The sequence below is a fragment of the Solea solea genome, chromosome 1 (assembly GCF_958295425.1).
Source record: "Solea solea chromosome 1, fSolSol10.1, whole genome shotgun sequence".
Lineage (NCBI taxonomy): Eukaryota > Metazoa > Chordata > Actinopteri > Pleuronectiformes > Soleidae > Solea > Solea solea.
Window position 1 is genome coordinate 5,019,528 of NC_081134.1, and position 21,483 is coordinate 5,041,010.

At 42.1% G+C, this 21,483-nt stretch overlaps 1 protein-coding gene across 8 annotated transcripts in view; it reads left to right on the forward strand.

The window, feature by feature from the left end:
* Nucleotides 1-21,483, forward strand: part of rnf220a (ring finger protein 220a) — a 226,435-nt gene that overhangs the window by 195,271 nt on the left and 9,681 nt on the right. For 6 of the 8 annotated variants that reach the window (XR_009240248.1, XM_058629241.1, XM_058629230.1 and 3 more), the window contains 7 exons: nt 2,907-3,002; nt 5,659-5,701; nt 8,388-8,512; nt 10,036-10,165; nt 15,201-15,393; nt 15,533-15,588; nt 15,999-16,110. Coding sequence is in view for 7 of the 8 variants with exons in the window: in XM_058629241.1 (XP_058485224.1) it covers nt 2,907-3,002; nt 5,659-5,701; nt 8,388-8,512; nt 10,036-10,165; nt 15,201-15,393; nt 15,533-15,588; nt 15,999-16,110 (755 nt within the window). In the remaining variant the exon portion in view is untranslated. The remainder of the gene's footprint in view (nt 1-2,906; nt 3,003-5,658; nt 5,702-8,387; nt 8,513-10,035; nt 10,166-15,200; nt 15,394-15,532; nt 15,589-15,998; nt 16,111-21,483) is intronic. The other 2 variants (XM_058629253.1, XM_058629280.1) reach the window with 1 other exon arrangement.

A 21,483-nucleotide genomic window follows, 5' to 3' on the forward strand; every position in this document is an offset into this window, starting at 1 on the left:
CTGTACTGTGATTGTTCCAATTAGAGACGCAGACAGAAGAGGAAGATACGAGTATGGAAGAAAAGAAGACAGATATCATCAGACTGTAAGATCCATAGCATTCCCCTATAGCGTCTGTCTCCTCATCTGAACACACACCACTTGCTGCCAGACTGAGAACCGTTTTTTTTTTTTTTTTTTTTTAAGAGAGAAAATGAGACCTTTTCCATGTCCTTTACATCGTCTCTATGCCTCAGTTTTAATAGAAAAGCCAAACTCTCACTGCAGAATAAGCTGCAGACATGATAGATAGATAGATAGATAGATGATAGATATTTTACTTCACTTCATCTGCTACAAATACAGCTCAAACTCTACAGTGTACTGATCCTGGACTTTATTAAAGTTGCAAATATCTAAAATGTTCTATTTAACCTTTATTAAATAGAAATTCCCTTTTTTTTTTACTCGAGTGACTTTACCAGTTTAAAAGAAAGAAAAACTTAACAGACAAACATCCATAATCTGTACAAGTGGAGACTGAGATGGAGACATTTCCAAGTAATTAAAGAATGAAGAGTTGCATATGTAGCTCTTCATGGTTTCTCAGAGCCCTGTCAGTGTTTTTGCCTCCTCATCCCCCGCGTTTGTTAACCTTGTGAAAGTCAGATGCCCTGCCGCGGGAAAAAAAAAGTACACATAACGTGCGCATGAATGCAACATGAGGAGCTCTGAAGTAATTCGGGGGATCCATTTTCATTCCCACACACCTCAGGGTGCTGACCCAGGCTTAGAGCAGTGCTCTCAGCACTGTGGGTGGGCTTGTACTTGAGGGAGGCACAGTGAGCGGGGTGGAGGGGTGAACGCTGGCCGTCCTGTTTGACCGTGACTGTGCATCTCGCTGCTGTTGTTTAGTGTTCAGCAGCAGGGCCACGGAGAATGAGAAGGGCCAGGCTGAAGCACCTGCTGTTGTCGTTTCCTCCATGGTGTGCACCGCGCAACCCCCGTTAGAATGGAGATTAACCCCAGCACACCTCCTCAGGGGCTGTTAGGCCGGCTCGCGAGGCTAAGGTGATGAGGGTTAGAGCAGAGATGTTGTCACTGACGTCCGTCACTGTTTCACATGATCAGGAAAAGATCTCTAAAGCCTTTTTACTCCAACCGACGCTTTCGCTCGTGTCATCTGGTGACATTCAGATGAAGGCAGCAGCATTACTGCGCTAGTAAAGCGAGAAGACTGCAAAGAACTGAAAACTGCAAAAAAACACTGTGAGCCGCTCGAACCAGACGTGTTGAGGGAGCTGTAGCATCGTTCTCTTCTTCTTTGAATGCGTCCTATTCCCTGCGCCCAGACTTGCATCACCACCCGATGGTGAAGTGGGATACTACAGTAACCTGACGCATGAGTATACCACGCGTGGCATGTGCATGGAAGTATACCAGGGCCTTTATACTGGACATAAAACCCAGTCATTGACGGGATACATCCTTGTTGTCACCGCCCGCCCCTGCACTGCTGTTGCAAACACAGAAGCGCTCCCTCAGTCAGGTCGGATAGTATTGATTGACAGAGCCCTTTTCAGATGACGTACACGGCATACAAACAATGTTCTGCTGTTTTTGTTCCAGACAGAGCCAGAATATTAACAACAACAACAAAAATCACCATAAGTTACGCACTGCAGCTTTAAATATTCAAACTTGCAAAACCAACTTTGTTTTTACGGCCTTGACAATCAAATGTAGAGATAAATGTGCACAGTCAGGTGTAAATCCAGTGACCCCACCCTCTTTTGTTGCATGCCGCTTTAATTGGTTGGTTTAAAAGACCAAAATTTCAATGGACGACCTTCATTTATAATGTAGAACGCCGTTAAATGTCATATTCTAATGATAAAACTAAAGCATAATTCCCAGACGCCCCCAGGTAAATGATTCCTGACCTTTTTAAACCCGTGTGAAAGAGAAGAAAGACCACACGCACGCACACACACGTATAAACGCACCATGCATAATGTCCAATTTACTGTGGCAGCACTGGAGGTTGGTCATTTCTCACATATTATTATTAGATTACTGCTGTCGAGCACTTAAGCCTCTGCTCTGCCCCTTTCCACTTGATTAATAGGAGACGACTGTAAATACAAATATTTCATAGCTGCCTTGTAAAAAATAAATAAATAAAAAAATGCAGCGGCGAAGGCAACATAAGCTCAGACACACACATATGTACACACACTTACACACACTGCCAGGTTTATGCCTGATAAAAAAAATAGTGGTATTGCCTTTCCTTCCTTCCTTCCTTCTTTCTTTCCTTTCCTTTTTAGCCACTTGCTTATCCTCCACTTGACCAAATCCCTGGATTGTCTTGTCACAGAGTGGGTTAGGAGCTGATATCAGTTTAAATGTGTTGTGAGGAGGTAATCTCCTGTAATCTCAGATGGTTACTTGGGTTATTAAATTATATGAAATATGTATATGTATGTATGTATATATATATATATATATATATATATATAAAAGCATGCTGTGCTAGTAAAGTGACTGTGCAGTGGATCAGTGGTAAGGCGAGGCGTCTCTGTGTTTAATTCCCAGCTCTCATGTGAATACAGGTGCAGGTGTCTTCACTTGCTATAATACAACAAGATGACCCACATCCACATCCAATCCAACTTTATTTATAAAGCACTTTAAAAACAACAGCAGCTGAAACAAAGTGCTGTACATCAGAGATAAATAAAATATAGAAAAATACTAATAAAAACAGGTAAACTCGACGTCTCTTAGTGGTTCGAAAGCCAAAGAGTGAAAATGGGTCTTAAGATAAGTTTTAATAATGGACAGTGAAGGGGACTTTTCTTTATTCCTTTATTCATTCATTCATTTATTTTTCTCTTGTTGTCTTTTTGTCTCTCCCGCTGTAGTCGATGCTGTTGTCGGTGCACATCAAGCGTGAGGGAGAGTCTCCCGTGGTCTCGCCTCTGTCCTCTGAAGACGCCCACCACTCGGACAGATACCAGGTCACTCACTCGCACAAACACTCACACACACACATTAGTGTTATCTTGCTCCCCTAAACCTGTATTATATCATAATATTCTATTTTCATTACACTTGATTTAAAATATAATAATAAAGTATTCACAGCAAATCACAAATCTTCCATCATACCTGCCCAATGATGACGGATGTATGTATGACAGTAAAGGAGATGATGATAGGTTTTTGATTTTTACGCCTTCTCAGCAGTTTATTTGACCAACAGGCCAATGGTCTTAAATCTCAGCCATCTTTAGAGACTTTTCCCCTCCGACTGCTTTTATCTCTTATATTCATCAAAGTTTGTTCTGGTAATTCTTCTGGACTGTGATGTATCGCTGGGTTAAGTGGGTTCCTCCCCCTACACCATAAAATAAGAACTATTAAGTCCGCGCAGACGTTCCACATCCATACGTTGGAGATGACACAGCTCATAAAGACCGTAAAGCCATAAAGTAGATTTTCTCATTAAGTGAAACTGCTGAAATCACCGTATATTATACAAATGATTAAGTCAATGGTGACTCTTTTTTTAACCACCCCTGAACATGAAGCATAATGGAAGACTTTGCCACTTCCTCTTTGAAAAAAAGAGTTTGCCCACAACTGAAAAGCTGGAGGAAGGAAAGAGAGGGAGTGAGGAGATGGATGGAGGGTTAGGACAGGAGGAGGAAGCCTGGCTGCCTGACGGCTCTTACTGATGGATGACGGGCCGGCGGTGAGAGGACTGAACTGCTGCCTACTCACTGCTGCCGTGTCAGAGAGAGAGGGGGCATCCATTACGACGCAACTGGACGATGCTTAAGTCAGCACATACACAGTAGCTAAAGACACACAGTGCCATACGGGCCCTGAAGTGTACATTCTGCAAGAAATGATGTTCATCACTGGTAAAGATGCAAAGGACTGACACCAGGAACTATTTCAGATTCAGTTAGATACCATACACACATGTATGACTGGTACACCACAGATACCAATGATATACTGGTATAAAGACACATTAGTGCAATCTTTAGTCATGTTTATTTTATTTTATGTATTCCTCTACATTCCTATGTTATGTTTCCCTCTATAGAGCCACCTTATGTAATTTTTTTCTTTATTTTTCACTGAATTTCAAAACAAAAGTGGTTTGCTTTGATGTGGAACGAGATATAGGTCACAATAAATGTAGTTATGATCTGTAAATACTTGATATTAAATGGCAGGTAGCATGAATTCAATAGATTTAGAGTTTAGAGGAGTGGGTCACATGACCAAACTAGCCAACATGACATCTGTTAAGAGTATTGTCTGCTATATGTACGTATGTAATATGTAATACATGTAATATAATACAAAATTACTATTTTATTTTGTGTATAATATATGTAGGGGAGGAAATAGCTCGAGACACTTGTTAATATTCTGTCTTTCCAAAACTAAGATGAGGTTTTTCAAAGTTAAGTCATTATTTATTAAGTCTGACTCCAATTGATTAATATTAATATGAGTTATTGATTCAATTACAATCCTAATCAAAAAACACAATACACACACAGTGGGTCCTTCCAGTCTGGGGGAAACTTCCTTTATTGCAGAGATGAGATTCTAGGGTGGGGATCGAACTGTCTTACATATATACAAAATAAAATGGGAATAGAAAAAGTATTGAATCTAGAATAAATATGATTAAACTTTTAATTACAATGCATATGTCCAATTTTCATAATACACAATATAGGTTTTACAGTCTGTTGTGAGATGTTTAGGTTATAAGACAAATAAACTATAGATTAATAAACTATATGAAGATACGTTGTACTTACTGTCACAAAAATAGAATCTATAAAAATTAGACGTAATATAAACATTCAGTGTAAATCTTGGGCTTAATCTTCATATTTATACATTTCTGTTCAGCACATAATATTAAAAAAAGGAGCTCACACTTCTGTCCCACTCCTTTAGGAAACAACATTTATGTTAGGGTTAATGCTTTTTTATATGTCCAAATAAAAGTCATTAAAAAACACCATAATTCACTTCAAAACTTTGTTAACAAAGTGATAAATAAAGTCATTTATAATGTGTAAATGATATGTTGCCTTACACAAACAGCTGATCGTCAACTGTGTTGAGAAACCCCTCAGTCAGTCATAACTGAAGTGGCTAATGAAACTCACTGGCTCCCCCCAGCGGCGGACGTGTCACACGACACGTGACGTTGCCCCACTTCCGCCTGAAAGCGCGTCACGTGACCAAAACAAGCCAACATGGCGTCAGTTGGGGACAGTTCCTGTCGACTCGGGCGCCACTTTCAATCCTTTCCCATCCGTGTGAAATAATTGTGAGTAGCGCAAGTTTGCGGTGATGTTGACTCTGCGGAAACACACGGGACTGTTCGGCTGCAGCGAGTTTTAGCGGCCGTGACAGGAAACTGCGGCAGAATTGTGTGTGACAGACATGGAGGAGGTGGAAGACAAGAGAGATGTAGGTTTACACTGAGACTGTGTTGAGCTGTCTTGTCACCATCCACAACAATCTGACCCTCCTAACGTCTGTTTGTCACTGTAAACACGTTCATACGCTTCATTTGGGTCTAACGCATATTTACCTTCTCCCTTTTTCTCCCCCTTTTTGTTCCCCCAGCAGACATTTTTACGAGTTCGGGCAAACAGGCAAACAAGATTGAATGGTATGTACACAAGGTTTCACGTGATTTTTTTAAAATGATATTAACCGTTATAAATGTTGTATGCTACAATAATTCAACGGTTACTGATAAATGATCTACACAAGCAAGAAAACAAAGCTTTGTGTCTCTTTTATATCAGTAACGATGTGTTTAATATCTTCATGGTGATGAAAACTATGTTCATGACAAACTATTTTGTTGTGTTTTGTTTTCATTGTTGTTAGAATCACTCCAGTATGTGCTTCTTTTTTCCTTTTGCCAACGCATCATGATTCATTGATTTAAAGTTCATAAAACTCAACGTCTTTTAAGGGGAATTTTTGAAATCATAAATATGTTATGTTTTATGAAAGACAGAAAACCAAACTTAACTAGGTGGAATTCACATATCCTTTTTTCCCCTCTTACTCAAACTACAACAAAAGTACAAACATGGACCAATTCACCAAGTCATCAAATTTTAATATTTGTTCTTTATTAAATTGGCCAGAAAAATGAGAATGTTAGTCTGGGTTAGATTAGTTGTTATAAGACTATTGTTATTGTCGATAAACTATCTCAACCTGAGGCCAATTTGAAATTTAAATTCTGACAAAGCCAAATTTGTGCACAATATAACGATTCTGACCATTTTTCTGTCCTTTTTGTAACACCTTGACGTATTTTGGATAGGAAAACCAGCCATTTCCAAGCGATATCGATGTTATGTAATGTGTATATAATAAATGAATCACAACTTCATTTTATGCATGGCTTATTTAATAAACTTTAAGTCATTAAATTGATATATAAGTAATATGGCCCTTCTTTGGGTCCCGGCCTATTCTTTGGGATAGAGGGTCTACATTTATCTACTCTCTTTATCTACTAAGCATTGCCAATTGTCGGTGTTGACAAGTAAAAAATAATCTGTATGGTTAACAAACATGTGACCCATGTGACTTTCATGGATTCACTGTTGGCTGATTTCACTTCTTGAAAGCCTTAACATTCATACATCGCTGAAGACAAATGATTTTGACATCATCATCACCATCATCATCATTGTTAATCCACTGTCCTGGTGCTGTGCATCCTGGCTTCAAGTCAGCTCTTATTGGGAGGTTTCAACAGAGTTGTTAATGTCAACAGTAACACACCTGAGCTTTTTATAAATGTCTGCTGAAAAGCTCAACCAACTTATGCTGTTTTGATCAAAATCACCCGACAGTAAAGCTTATAAGCACCTCTTGTTGGTCAGTAACGTTAAATATCCCCACACAGTGACTGCAAATCATGTCATATATCACCCAGTCACCCAAAAGATGAAGATTAAGTTTCCTCTCATTACACGTGGTAGCACAACATATGATAATAAATATTACCAAGCTATTGCTTTGTAAATATGACATATTACTGTAATATTACTTGATAATTGCATCAGAAATAAGATAATCTCCTTTGAATCCTTTGAATTGCATTCAGGGGGCAATTAAAGGTTTCTGAAATTAAAAAAATATGAACTCAAAATACAAAATGATTACTGTAATGTAAAGTTGTTGCCACATAATTTATGTTGTTACCCCTTAGTCTTAATGCAACCCCTAAATAACTTATCCTTTAGTCTCAACCCATGACATGATGTGAGGAAGCCTTAAAGGTCTGCCCTTCATTACTCTCTCTCCCCTCATGTGGAACCAGGAATCATGCTCATGTGGGGTTTAACAGCTGAGAGGGAGGGGGGGGCAGAGATCCCTGTCGGACCTAATTAGCAGCCTTTTCCCTCCTGTATTTAACAACACTCCTCTCAATTAGCATCATGGGGGAATTGGGGAGCTTTTTTTCCCCCCCTCTCACTCCTCCGTTGTCTTCCCCTGCAGCAGTGGAGTATTTGCTTTATGTTCTCCTCCCCATCACTCGCTACATTTCCCTCTTGGCCTCTCCTACTTTCCCAGGCACCTAAAAAATTATGTCCCGTGCACCATTTGCAGTTAAGAAAAAACGACAAAGATTCAGAGCACAATGACGGCTGTTCTGCTCCGTTAAATTTCTAATTAAATGTGTGTGTGGAGGCGAAACCGCGTCATAGATGTTAACTGTGGCACTGTCACGTCCAGCTTTTTGTCATTTCTAATCCAGATCAGACCTCTCTCTCAGGTCACAATAAGATTACCAGCCACATTGTTCAAATCTGATTCACTACTGGCTGGATTTGATGGTTCACATTCATAACTACAAGTGTCCTGAATCTCAGCGCGACTGTGGTATTGTGTTTTTAGGCTGATCTGACTCTTCTCGTTCACTTTGCATGGCCTCAGATCAGATCTATATCTGATCTGGGGCCACATAGTGAAGTGACACAAATCTGATCGGCAAATTGGAATTGACAATCAGACCTCCGTGTCCACTCAGCCTGAAAAAATAAGATTTAAGTCACATCAACTGAAAAGATTGGATACGAGTCACCTCAGTCTGGTAAAGTGAACGCAGTCTCATGTGCTTTTGTAGGTTTGTGCAGAATTTAAAAAATAAAATGGAGATTAGGCCTACTGGGGAATCACTTGACACAAATATCCATCTTGCCTTTTTTAAATGACCTCCTCTGCCTTGTGATATATGATATTATCATATAAGTAAAACGTAAAATGACAATAAAACTAACTTTTCTGTCCCTCTCTTGTTTCTCCATACTGCCTGCCTTATCCAGCCCGTATAGGGAAGATGAAGAGGAGGAAGCCTGAGGAAGGGGGCCAGGTATGTCCGCTGTGCAGCGCCCCATTGACTGGGAGTGAGGAGGAGATGAGTAGACATGTGGAGCTATGCCTGATCCAGGTAGTAAAATCTGGGCCCCACGAAAAACCCCCACCTACCGCCAGTCTGGACAGCCTGTCGTCCCTTCTTTCCCTGTAGATGCTGACCAGTCACCTCTTAACTTCCTGTAGATGATCACGCCTGTACTGTAGCGGACACACCCACCAATAGTGATGGTGGCTCATCTAGATAGTGACCACACTGGTTGACTTCCATGAAATGGCGGCACTGCATTCACGTCATATGGGAATAACTGTCTTAAACATGGATACAATGCTGAAATTCAGCTTTAGTGCATTTAAACTCAATGGATTTGGTCTCATGAAGAGATGAAAGCTTGTTGCGGAGCTTTGTTGTACTCAACTAAACGCGTACAAATGTACTTTGTTAATCACATATTTAATGGGTATTAATAAGTTCTGATTTAAATTATGAAAACAGAATCTAGTCTTCAAACCTTAAGTAATTTGTCTGCTTTTATTTTAGATTTAGAAACTATGAATAACTTAAATAATCCATTTGATACCCAAGAAAACTGAATTGATGTCGAATCAAGTCAAATTAGAAACTGAATTAGGGCTGCAACTAACGATTACTATATATGTGTGTGTGTGTATATATATATATACAGTATATATATATATATATATATAGATAGATAGATAGATAGATTTATATACATATATATATATATATATATTTATTGTTATTATTATTATTATTATTATTATGGAGCAAATAAACCAGAAAATATTCACTTTCTACTTATTAAAAAAACACTCCTTTGCAGCCCTTAACTGAATTGAGACCTAGTCAAAAGCTTTTGTTTGCATTCACTAAATAAGTCCAGCTTACTCATTTAAAAGAAGCTCCCTTCTGCAGTTTATCCCATATGACATGGCTGCATCATTTTCACTGGCATGTTGCCCCTGTGTGGGCAGAACTATCTCTCTGAAGTTCATGTAGTTTAAGACCAATCCAGTCCAAAAACAGTTTTTCCCACTGTCTTTCTCCTCCTTTCTTTCCTGATGTCGTCACCAAGTAACAGCCTCTCCTGTCACAGCTTTTCTTTCTTTGCCGCTGAGGTATTTCCCTTCTTGGCGTTGTAACCATGTAACAAAATGCCGACAACTAATCACCACTCCACCTGTATCTCACCTCATTGACTGCTGTCTGTTCCTCCACCTGTAGAGACACTGCAGTAGCCTTTTCAGTAGCACACTGTTGTCTCAGTCCTCGTTACCTTTCCACTGGAGCTTTGATCAACAATAATAAGTTAAGTTTCGAGTACAGTCAGAAGGCTCCCACTGTTCCCATACACATATCTAACACTGAGCATTCTTTCCAGACAGTTTTTTAACCTAATCAGAGCTCCATGTGGTTTTGGTACAGTACTGGTAGAGTGTGCTGCAGTAAAGTCACATAATTGTAGAGGAGTAGACATCTTAGTTTAACACACGAGAAAGCATCTTTTAATTTATTTTATTTTCGGTCCATTTTTTTCCGCTGTCGTAAACGTGCCCGTGTTTGTGTTTGTGTGTCAGCGTGAGGGTGCCTTAGGAGACGATGACTCTGCAGACATGGATGGAGAGAATGGACGGGGCTTTGAGGAGTATGAGTGGGCGGGGCAGAAGAGGATCAGAGCTACAGCTTTGCTGGAAGGAGGATTCAGAGGTACACACACACACACACACACACACACACACATATGCACGACTGTCTTTTCAGAGGAAAGATATCTTTCCTATCTTTTTTATCATTTCCAGCAGCAGCTGTGATGTCAGCGCTGGTGTGTATGTGTTGTTGTTTTTTGACGGTGCAGGTGACTGCTTGTTAGAAATCTGACTGACATGTCACAGCTCAGTGGTTCTGTCCAGTTGCAGTAGTTGGCGGTGTGTAGACGGAGTCGGCCCAGCTTCACTCCAGCTTCTCTTTTCTCTCTCTCTCTCTCTCTCTCTCTCTCCGTCTCCCTCTTTGTCTCCTCACTCATCCATCATTCCCTCTGTTCCTGTCCAGTGTGAGCAGTGTTAGCTCTGTATGACCGGTGTTGGCCAGGGAGCAGTAATGGTGCCTGTGGTCTGGTGGCAGTGTGGGTTGGCCTCGGGGCAGCCCGGCTCAGCTTGGCTCAGCCCTGCACAACCCTCTTAGCAAGGGGAAGGAAAACACATTTAGCTGGGCAATTGACCCGCTGGTCACCACTCTGTGTGTGAGGGTGTGTGTGTGTGTGTGTTTCGAGGAATGCAATTATAGAACTGGATGGGAGAGCTGGTCGCTGGGGAGCACAGCGGCTGCTCTGTGACACAACACTCCTACTGTGCTTCTCTCTTAGCTCCATGTCACCGTCACTGTGTGGCACCTCTTTTGAGGAGTGTAATCTCAACTAGAGCTGCCACTGATCATTCTCATTCAGTTTATCTGCTCATTATTTTCTCAATTAATTCATTCTTTTTTGGGTCCGAAAATGGTCTCTTTATGTCTAAGGTCTTTGCTTAGTTCCAGAAAGTGCCACTGTCGAGAGAAATCGGAGCAGGGATTGAATGCAACTCGTGTAAATGTAGCCTTCGTGTTAAATGTACAGGAAAGAACATGAAAGTCATCAAGACGTGCACAGATTGAGGTAAAAGAGGCTCATCTGCGTTCTCTTTGCAGTGCCTTTACTTTGATCTGTTCTCTCCCTGCTCTCCTTGTTGGAACCGTTGTTAAACACACATGCTGAGCCTCACCTGACACCCCCCTCCCCCCTTCCCTCTCTGCAGGCCAGAGAGAGGAGACAAGACAGATCAATGTCGAAATCTCAAGTAAACCGTGCCAAAGAGGAGCTTGTGGGGTGGGAGGTGGCACCTCCACCCGTCCATCCATCCCCACGACGCTCCTTCCATCCGTCCATCTCTCTCGCGTCGTTTAACGAGCAGACACAGGACCCTTCTGCCACGCTCTAATAGGGCACCTTGTGATGTGACACAGATAACTGAGGAGGCCTGGGGAGAGCAACTTAAAAGGCGCACACACACACACACACAAGGCTCAGGGTGGATTTTGACTTGAAAGCTCCTCAATGGTTCTAACAGTCGCCACTGAATCCAGCAGGCTCTCGGCAGGTTAGTCGGATATAGAGATGTTGTGGGGGGTCTGCTCAGCTGGCGATGAAGAGAGGGCTGATCCCTCTGTGAAGTGTCACCATCCTTCCCCTCCCTTTGAGACTGCAAGGAAGAAAGGCAGGGAGAACGTGGCTCTTTCAAGGGGGAGGGGGGGAGGGGGATAGAGGAGGGGGGGGGGGGGGGGGGGGGGCAGAAATCGAACAAGATCACTTTATGATTCAACTCTGTGTGAGGGAAGACTTCTGTGTCTCGCACCAGCTTAGACGGGTTAAAGGGACCCGCACACACAGACAGACAGCTTTCTTCCTCTGTCTACTGGACTGTCTACGTCTCAGTTTTATGAGCTGGAAAGTAACTCTATTTACACTTCATAACTTTACATCAAGACATGGAAATGTCTGTATTTGAAAGACGAGTCTGGATGACTAGGACCACATTTTTTGTTTTATTTTATGTGTCTAGATAAGGCAGTGTGCTTGAAACGTTTGTTTAGTGCTAATCTAAGGCTTGAGTTTTGAGTCTCTGATACCCTGTCAATGCCTCCAGGGTTCTTGCTGCGATGTACCGTAGACTGTATGCAAACATGAATGAAGATTGTTTTAATCAGACAAAAGAAAAAAAGAAAAAAGGATGATGGTAATATGACAGCTCTCCCACAAAAGGCCGGTCTATAGTCTAAAGTGTCCCACAGTCCAGTGCACTGTCTGTTCTACGCAAATACAATACGACTTACTTTTGGTGAACTGTTGTTTGAGTTTGCAACAAAATAGTGGAATTGTTTTGTGTCGCATGCAAGAGCCAGATGGAAAGGCTGACAGACAGATCCCGAGGTTTGATACGAGGCAGTCCTGAGAGACGCAGGAGAAGAAGAGGGGGATTACTGCAGGTTGAGATGGCCCAGAGAGAAATCTCTTCTTTGTAACTGGACTTCAAAGTCTCAAGTCTTTGTGTCCGTGTCCCTTTCCTCCCATCTCCATCCCTCTCTCTCCGTCTCTGACCCGTAAATGGCAGAAAGATAGTGCGATGACCTTTGACACACACCCTCTCTCTACTTCTTAGGGGGCTGCGATAATTGCTATGGTAACGGAACATCGCCGAGATCGGTCGATGGGCTCATCTGGGCTCCCAGGCAGCCCGATGACTCCTGTGATCCCGGCCTTCTCTTCAGATTTACCCTTGTGTGTTTTTTTTGTGGTGATGTGTATGTAAATTAGAGTCTCCTATGTCGCTGTCATGTAATGTGGACCCTAAAACATAAAAGTTAGCATGTGGAGAGCAGGTGACAATATTCAGGCCTTGGTTATGATAATGAGGCGACTCGGGTGGCTGACGGCTGTGTCGGAGATCACGTGTGTGTGTAGTGAACGTGATCCTGTCAAGTATGAGCAGTGAGTGATAGAGACTGAAGAAAAGCAAGGGCAGTGGAAATATGGGAGGGTAAAGATGATTTTGCAAAAAAAAAGGGAAGGAAAGGAGGAATAAAGAGAGGTAAATAAATAAATAAAAAATGGTGGGTGCGTTGGAGCATAATGTGAGTGAAAGGCAGTTAGAGTGGGGCTGACCTCCCCCTAGCCAGATTAGATTGGCCTGCCAAGTCTGCTTAGGGACAGGTAAAAGCACTGGGTACACACACACACACACACACACACACACACACACACACACACTTGTTCACTCTTGGTAAGCAGACAACAGATACACATCAGAGCTTGTGAAATTCAGTTTTGTAACAGGGTTTTTCTGATTGATAAATCAAGTAATTGTTGAAGCTCTAGAGAATAATTAAATAAAAAGTGCAGAAAAACTAAAACTTGAGATATATATACATATATATATATATATATATATATACACATACTGTATGTATATGTATATATATATATATGTATACTGTATCTATGTATATATATTAAAGTTTTGGGCAAAAAGTCTGTTTCGGCTTTAAAATAAACAGTTTAAGTATTAGATACATAGACACCACACAGCGTGCGACTTGCAAAAATAACAAAATCTGAATGAAGTCAATGGGAAAATGATCCAACTTCTGATTTAGGTTTCAAAAAGACAGTTTGTTTTGCAATAGTCTGATTAGATATGGCCCTGGAACATGAATATGGTCTTTGTTGGTGAGCAAACCTCCACACCGGAACCACTGAATGAACGAATTATAGAAGGTGAACATGCGTGGTTGTCCAGATGTGTCCTCATGTCACTTCTTTGACTGCAAAATTGAACATAAGCTCATCTTTTCTTGTAGCATGCTCTGAAAACCTGAAGCCTCAGTAGCTGAGCAGAATATGCTGCACACACTGCTAGATTTACACTGCTCAGCCATTGTTCCCATATGTTTCCCGGTGCCGCCGAGACCAAATAAAAGTTAAAAGGTCCTTTTTATTTGATCACTAAAAACCATGGGCTTGTTGTAAAATGGCTCAGCATTGGTGGCACGTTTTATCACAGCAGCTCTCAGTCGTTCAGCGCTCACATTCTCTTGTCTCCCTGCTCATTTCTTTATGGTTTCCAGAGTAAGAGTGAAAGGATTAACAGAGTCGGGGTAAGACGAGAAGCAGCGGATGATAATTCAGTACCAGCAGAAAACTTGCACATGAGCCCAAGTGGCTGATTTGGACTTTGACAAAATCGCCGCAGTGCAGGGAGTCCAACTGTGAGAGGAAGTGTAGTATCGAGAAGCACGCACACACACACACACACACACACTCTGGGACAGAGGGTTAAATAAGATGGCTGTCAACTCTGTCTAGCTGGTATCTGGTCTCACACACACACACACACACATACATGCACTGAAAGCTTGTAGAAACTGGGATAGGTGTAAATAAGATGGCTGTCAGGCCTGTCATTGGTAGACAGAGCAAGACACCATCAGACTCGCATCTTAACTGAAACACACTTATGTGTGTGTGGACGTGCGTGCCTGCGCCTGTAGTCGGGGTGTTGGTGACATGCGCACACTCACTTGCACGGTAGATAGACATGTTTTAAGTGACAGGGAGACAGACTCGTGCACGCGCACACACACACACCTTGAAGGGTTTGGAAGGACAGGGTCAAAGTGACAGAGGGACAGACAGTCTCAAACAAACACTGAAGAGTTGCCTCCAAGTGACAGACAGCACACACTCTGTGGCTTTGTGGCTAAATGGAGCTGAAGGGAGTCGTCGGGCCGCGTTGAGGGTTTGTCTGAGCGTTCATCACTTGCTTTATCTCTCGCTCTCTCTCACTGCCCCCCTCCCCCTCTATTCCTGTCTTTTCCTCTCTCACAGTGATTGATAGTAAGGTGTCAGTCTTCATCACTTGCCCCCCCCCCCCCCGTGTCTAAATGTTGTTTCTATTCTCCTCACACCTGTTGAGTAAAACTTTGCAATCCCGTGTTCTGGAAATTCTGGTGTTTGAACTCGGGAAGGGAATCAGTATCGGTCCAATAGCAAAAGCATTTTAGCCGAGTCATGTTTGGGCTGTTTATTTCTTCTTTTCGGGAGAATTATGTCTTTGAAATGATGATTCATACGTTCATAAATGGTCTAACATTAGGCCATGTGCAGGTTTGACCATGTGTCAAGGTAATTCTGAAAACGGTCTTGCTTTCACAGGAACAGGTTTTGCCACGTGTAATATGAAGGAAAGCATGGTGGACAGCGATGCCGACCTCGACGTGGATGGAGACGACACCTTGGAGTACGGCAAAGCCCAGTACACCGAGGCCGACATCATCCCCTGCTCTGGAGCCGGAGAGGACCAAGGAGAGGCCAGAGAGAGGGAGGCACTACGGGGAGCTGTGCTCAAGTACGATCTTTTACTTTTCTACTGTTCGGAGCTGCAGCTAATGATCGTTTTCTTATACTTTTGTCAACTTAAGGCAACTGTATTTTTTATTTTTTTTCAAAAGTTCATAATGCTCATCCCAGTGTTTGTGTCTCTGCAGTGGTGGGATGCCTTCTAACAGAATAACACCCGAGTTCTCTAAATGGGCCAGTGACGGTAAGTGAAGACAATCGAGCCGATGTGTTAACTTTGTTTTCCTTTTCCGTATTGAATTAAAACCCAGCGAGTCATTATGGGATTGAAGAGTCTGCATTATAGTTATTAGTATTCTTGGAACATATATAACTGCATGGTTTGACCTTTGTTTAATATGTGTGCGTGTTTGGTTTCATCCACATTCATTTAAGCCTGGACCTTCACTTGAATATAGAATTTTAAAACGTTTTTTCTATATATATATATATATATAGATATATATATATAGATACATTATGATTCAAATAATTCCTCACTTTATAACATGTTTAAAGTTCACAATTTAGCTGAATTGTTCTGGATGATGTAGATGACGAGTCAGGGTGTTCAGCGATGTGCTGCCACTAACCACGTTGCCTCTGTCTGTACAGAAATGCCTTCAACAAGCAACGGAGAGAGCAGCAAGACGGACCCCAGCACTCCTTCATCCTCCTCCTCTTCCTCCTGTGCCCCGCGCACCTGTAAAAACAGTGAGATTGAAAAGTAGGTTTTCAAAAAGAAATACACACACAGGACTGTTGGTAGCTGATGTTGCGATGTTCTGATAAATTCTACATTGTGTGTTGATTCTGTTTGAGTGTGAGTGGGAGAAAAAGACACGTGAGTTCTCTCTGAGCACAGAGCTGCCTTAGAGTGATTAAATGGGGACACATTTCTGTCAATTTCATTGCAAAGAAAAATCTGTGTTTGGGCTTTTCACGTGCAGACTGTCAGCTGTGGTTTTAGTGCCACAAAATCAGACGGTAAATGTAACATCACACCCTGATTATGGAATGAGCATTGTAGAGATGTCGAGATTGTCCTCTGTCATGTGTGAAAATGTTTGTCTGTGCTCAGGACAGAGAGCCTCCATCCAAAAATGTTAGGATTCAGTGACTTGGGGATGGAACTTAACAATTAGGGCTTTCGTGGTGAAGGGATTTCCTCTGCTGTAATATATGATATTATTACACACACCAGTCTGAATGAGAAGTGAGGTCACGTCCCGTCAAGTGCATTAGTGACAGTTGCTTGCCAGCCACTGTGGTCTGCTTGTTACTATCGTGGCATTTATTTTTTGCAGTTAGGCGACAGCCCGATTAACAACCCTCTATTTCTTTTTTTACTCCTGCTGCTTTTATGTCTTCAGGAGTGGGGTGGAGGGCATACTTTAGTGTAAAGACTGACAGAGACGTAAAAATCAAGGGAGGGACCGTAAGAGTGATGGCCCTCTTTCCCTTTACTCTGACATGATTTCTTCAGTACAAAAGGCAAAACTCGAAATGATTCAATGTTTCCTCCACAATTGAATTCCAGTCGGGGTTGAAATTCTGCGACGGCAGCTTTGAAAAGCCGAGTCCGCTTCATCATGTCGTTGGTAGATGACATCTTAAATCTGATTGTGATTAAATGTCAGTGCCGGTAAGCCACTTACTAGAGTTGAAGACATTTTTTTATATAAAATCCTGCCACTGAACATACATTACATCAGACTAATGACGGAAAGGGAATAATTCCTGGCAATAAGCCAAATCTCTTTAGATTCCAATCAAATCGCTTGTAAATCCTGCCGCTAAAATCCTCCATGAGGCGAATCATAAATATTAATTTCCCCTTTACACGATCAATCAGAGCGTATGTCGGAGATCTCGTGTAGCTGTGGATGCGACAGCATGCATGTTGTAGCTGAGGTCTTAGTGGCCACCTGGAGCACAACATGCCTTAATCTAAGTATCATTCAAAAAAAAAAAAAAGGTGCTAGATGCAGAATGATTGCATTGGAACAAGCAGTCAGCGGGATGGCTGCAACAATTCCCTGCCTTACTCCTCTCTGCCTGCTATAAATGCCCGCATTTGTAGAGCTTCGGTGGCCCCCCGTCCCCAAATGAAAATGAGATTTGTCTCCTTTCGTTACATTGATACATTGTGTGTGTGTGTGTGTGTGAGAGAGAGAGAGAGAGAGAGAGGGAGAGCGAGCAAGCGAATAGGGCAGTGTTAGTGAAATCTCTCTGTCTCTGATCCCAGATGGGTAATGATCTGGTCGCCTCCCGGGGTGTCCTCGTTCCCCTGCTCATTCCCCTGCAAGATAAATGAGCTCACTCACACACACACACACGCTCACACACACACACACACGTACATACATATACACGTGCGGCGCACGAGACGCTGTTTCCCCTCTAAGATAAATGGCCCTTCCAATGCTGCCAATGCGATTGCTGCCAAATTTGGTGCTCCAGCTGGAACAATGCAGAGAGATTTCCATGTGGTTTCTGCAAATAATTGAATCTGTCCTCAATTTGGAAGTGATGAAGCTAGATTCCTACCCCCACCCCAACACACACACACACACACGCACGCACGCACGCACACACACTGACCAGTCTCTGCCTCTTTCCTTCTCTGTATTATTCCGTCTCTAAGCCACATCTTTCTCTCTCATCCTCTTTTCTTTCTCTTTCCCATTTCTCTTTCCTTGCACTCCTCTGTCTCAATTTTTCTGAGACACTTACAAGACAACCCCCCCAACCCCCCCCCCCCCCCCCATCCCCATCCCCATCCCACCCCCACCCCTTCCCTTTTGCCATCTGAGACCTACATACACACATTGGGCTGAGGCAAGGGAAATCAATAGTGACTTAAATGTTTTATCATGGTGTGTCAGTGTAGTTAAGGCCTCGGTTAACAGGGTGCTGCAGAGAATGATGCCCTAAAGAGATTTACTGCTGCTATTTTCACAGCGCACACATGTGAGAAATGTATCTTTCCCACCTGCTAGATAAAATGTCTGCTGGATTAAGGTGCCAAAACATGTTCTTAAAATGTAATTGCAGTGTCATTTTTTTTTTTTTCTTCCCCACTTGTTTCAGTTTGTTTCTGTGTTGATTTGGAAGCTGAGCGAGGCCCAAATGTAGGGAGACAGTAGATTAAGACACAGGGCTGATTGAGATGGATGGTAGAGATCTTCATCTGCACACACACACACACATGCACTAATGAAATGAGAAATAGCCCCACACATGTTGAGGACAGAAGGCTAAATAGAATCTATCTGTCTCTGTCTGGCTTTTTTTGCTTCCTTTTGGCCACAGACATGACTTAGGATCAAAAATGTGTTGCAGTGTCACTGTTTTAACCCCAAACATGTTCACAATAGGAGTGAGATTCACTCAGTACTTCAATAATTATATCACAGTATATGATTTTACAATGATCAATATATCACATTACCATATATCGCAAACAAAATGTACCTAAAAGTAAATGTAGTGGTGGAAGTGAAAATGGGAACATCGGTTTAGAGCACTGTATTCTTGAAATTAAAACATCGATATTTGGTGACACAGTATCAATAATCCCGTCTCAGAAGTCACAACAATATATTGCTTTATTGATATTTTGTCCCATCCCTAGTACACAGCATACATAAAGCACTAAGTTTGGTGGAGAATGTGTGAATGGGGGTTGTCTTATTTCATGTTACAGCAGCAAGTCGTAATTAAAGCTGTCAGCATCTATATATTTGTGTTGTTTATACATTAATATCACAGATTCCAGACGTTTACATGAATGTACCCGCTGAGTATGACAGAATATCTTACATTTTGAGTTGAAGTCATTGTCAGTAACGATGAAGTCTCCTGTTTTAGCTCCAGCACAGCAAATGTTGAACCCCCCTGAGCCAGCCTAAATCAGTGACTAACACATACAGAAATAGTATTAATGGCCTTAAACTCAAGGATTTTTACTCGTGCTTCTTGCCGGCTGAGAGGCTGTTTATCTCTGTGTCACATTCAGTCCCAGAGAGGGTTTTTGTGTTTTCTCTCCGTTGCCCTGCAAAATCATCCTCTTCTGCTTCTTATACTTCCATTAAATCTCACTTCCATTAAATCTCCCTTCCTGCTAAAAGGTAAATGTAACTAATTGGAAACCTAGATAACTGATACAATGTGATTTAAATGAGTCATTTCTTCATAGAGACACAGAAAAGAGTATTTGGAGAAGATGAGACTTGAAATAACGTTTTTCCTGAAAATTGCTTTGGACAAGGAATTAGAAAGACGGAGTATTGTCTGCGACAGAGCGCTTTATTGGAGCTATTAAAAGTAAGAGACATCCTTGTTTGAGGGACAACCCCCATTCAGACCGGTCCAGGCCAGAGTCCACTGCTGCTTTATAAGCTAGCAGGCTAATCAAGGCTAAATGGCTTTTTACAAGCTCGGGACTTGTGAGAGGAGAGGGTAAAGCAGTTTATAGGGTATAGAGAGGCGAGCCAAGCCCAGAGCACAAACTCAGACTTTATAGACCCAGGATGGGTGAAGGGGTAACCCAGAGGAGCCCGAGAAGGTCACCTACTGCCTCGTGTGGTGACCGTTCTGTCATCAAACTGACTTGAAGGACGCCATTTCAAACTCAGAGCCAAGAGTTGACCTGCAACACAGTAACACAGCATGTCCTGACATGTGTCCTCCCTGTGTTACAGTTTATTTTCATTATTTGGGATAAGACCTTTACTTGATGCAGAATCAAGGAATTACCCAAACCAAAGTTATGGAATGCCACAGATAATTGATATCGTCATTATTGTTTGATGTGTTAATCCGATACATTTTTGATCAAATGTTAAATCTGTTCTGTTAAATGAGTTCTCTTGGTCATTTTTTTTGACCAACTGGCACATTTTAAAATATACTTCAACTGCCTTGAAAGTTTTTGTCGCTCCCAAACAAAGAAAATGACTCTATGTGGCCATATGGTTTGTTTGCTAAACTGCACAGATCAGCTTAATACTGAGGTGCTGGAAGTATTTAAATGCTTCAGTAAAGTGTAAATGATGAGGGCATTCAATGACAAACATCAAGGAAGTGAGATGTAAAGCTACTGTTATTTACATGAGGAAACACAAGGAAGGAAATTGAGAAAGTCGATGTTTCCTTTTCCCCTGTAGCCTCTGCTGTTTGAGAATGCAGTCAATGAAGCCATATCCTAGACAGCCACCTCTGTCACACACACACACACACACTCAGGTTTGTGTGTATGTCCTTTTAAGGACTCTGCATTGACATGCATTGCATCTCCCGTTCATTTGCGCCACCTAAACAAAGCATTAACGATAACCGGTTAATGCCTACCCCTAACCTTAATCTAACTACAGTTAAAATCCTCAGTTCAGGTCTCATTAGGACCAGGTTTTGGTCTCCATGAGTTCTACTGGTCCTGACAAGGTCAGTGTTAATGCCAGAGAAGGTCCCAAAGAGGTAACAAATACAAGCACACACACAGAGCCACTTATAATTCCCTTTTGCGCTCATCCTCCCTTCCCGTTCTGTGCTTGTCCTTCCTCATCCAGATCAATACCATAGATCAGCCAGCTATCAGGCTGCAAAATGACCACATCACCATAAACACTCACACACACATACTGATATTGCATCTTTCTAGAGAATGAGTGGATAGCTATAATAAACACCAGCTGACTCGTGCGGCCTCGTCTCCCCGCGCCAAATCATCATCATCATCATCAGCAGCGCTATGGTCCGTGCGTCGGCTGTATTGATTTACTTATGGCTGCTTCATATGCTATTGGACAGCGTTAAATGCCGCCGGACAGTGTTAAATGCACATTTTCTGTGATCGTGCTACTCATCAATCAGAGGCTGCTCGGATGTGGAAAGAAAGGAAGGACCGTGTGGACGGAGTGAAGGGAGGAGTTAGAGGAGAGAGAGAGAGAGAGAGAGAGAGAGATGAAGGGAGGGCGACATAAACACAGGCAGGGAAATAAATCCTGAGAGACGGATGGACATAAGGTTAGATAGGAAAATATAACACGGATGGATGTGAAGGATGAAACGCTATCGTTAGATGTCAGGAAAGATG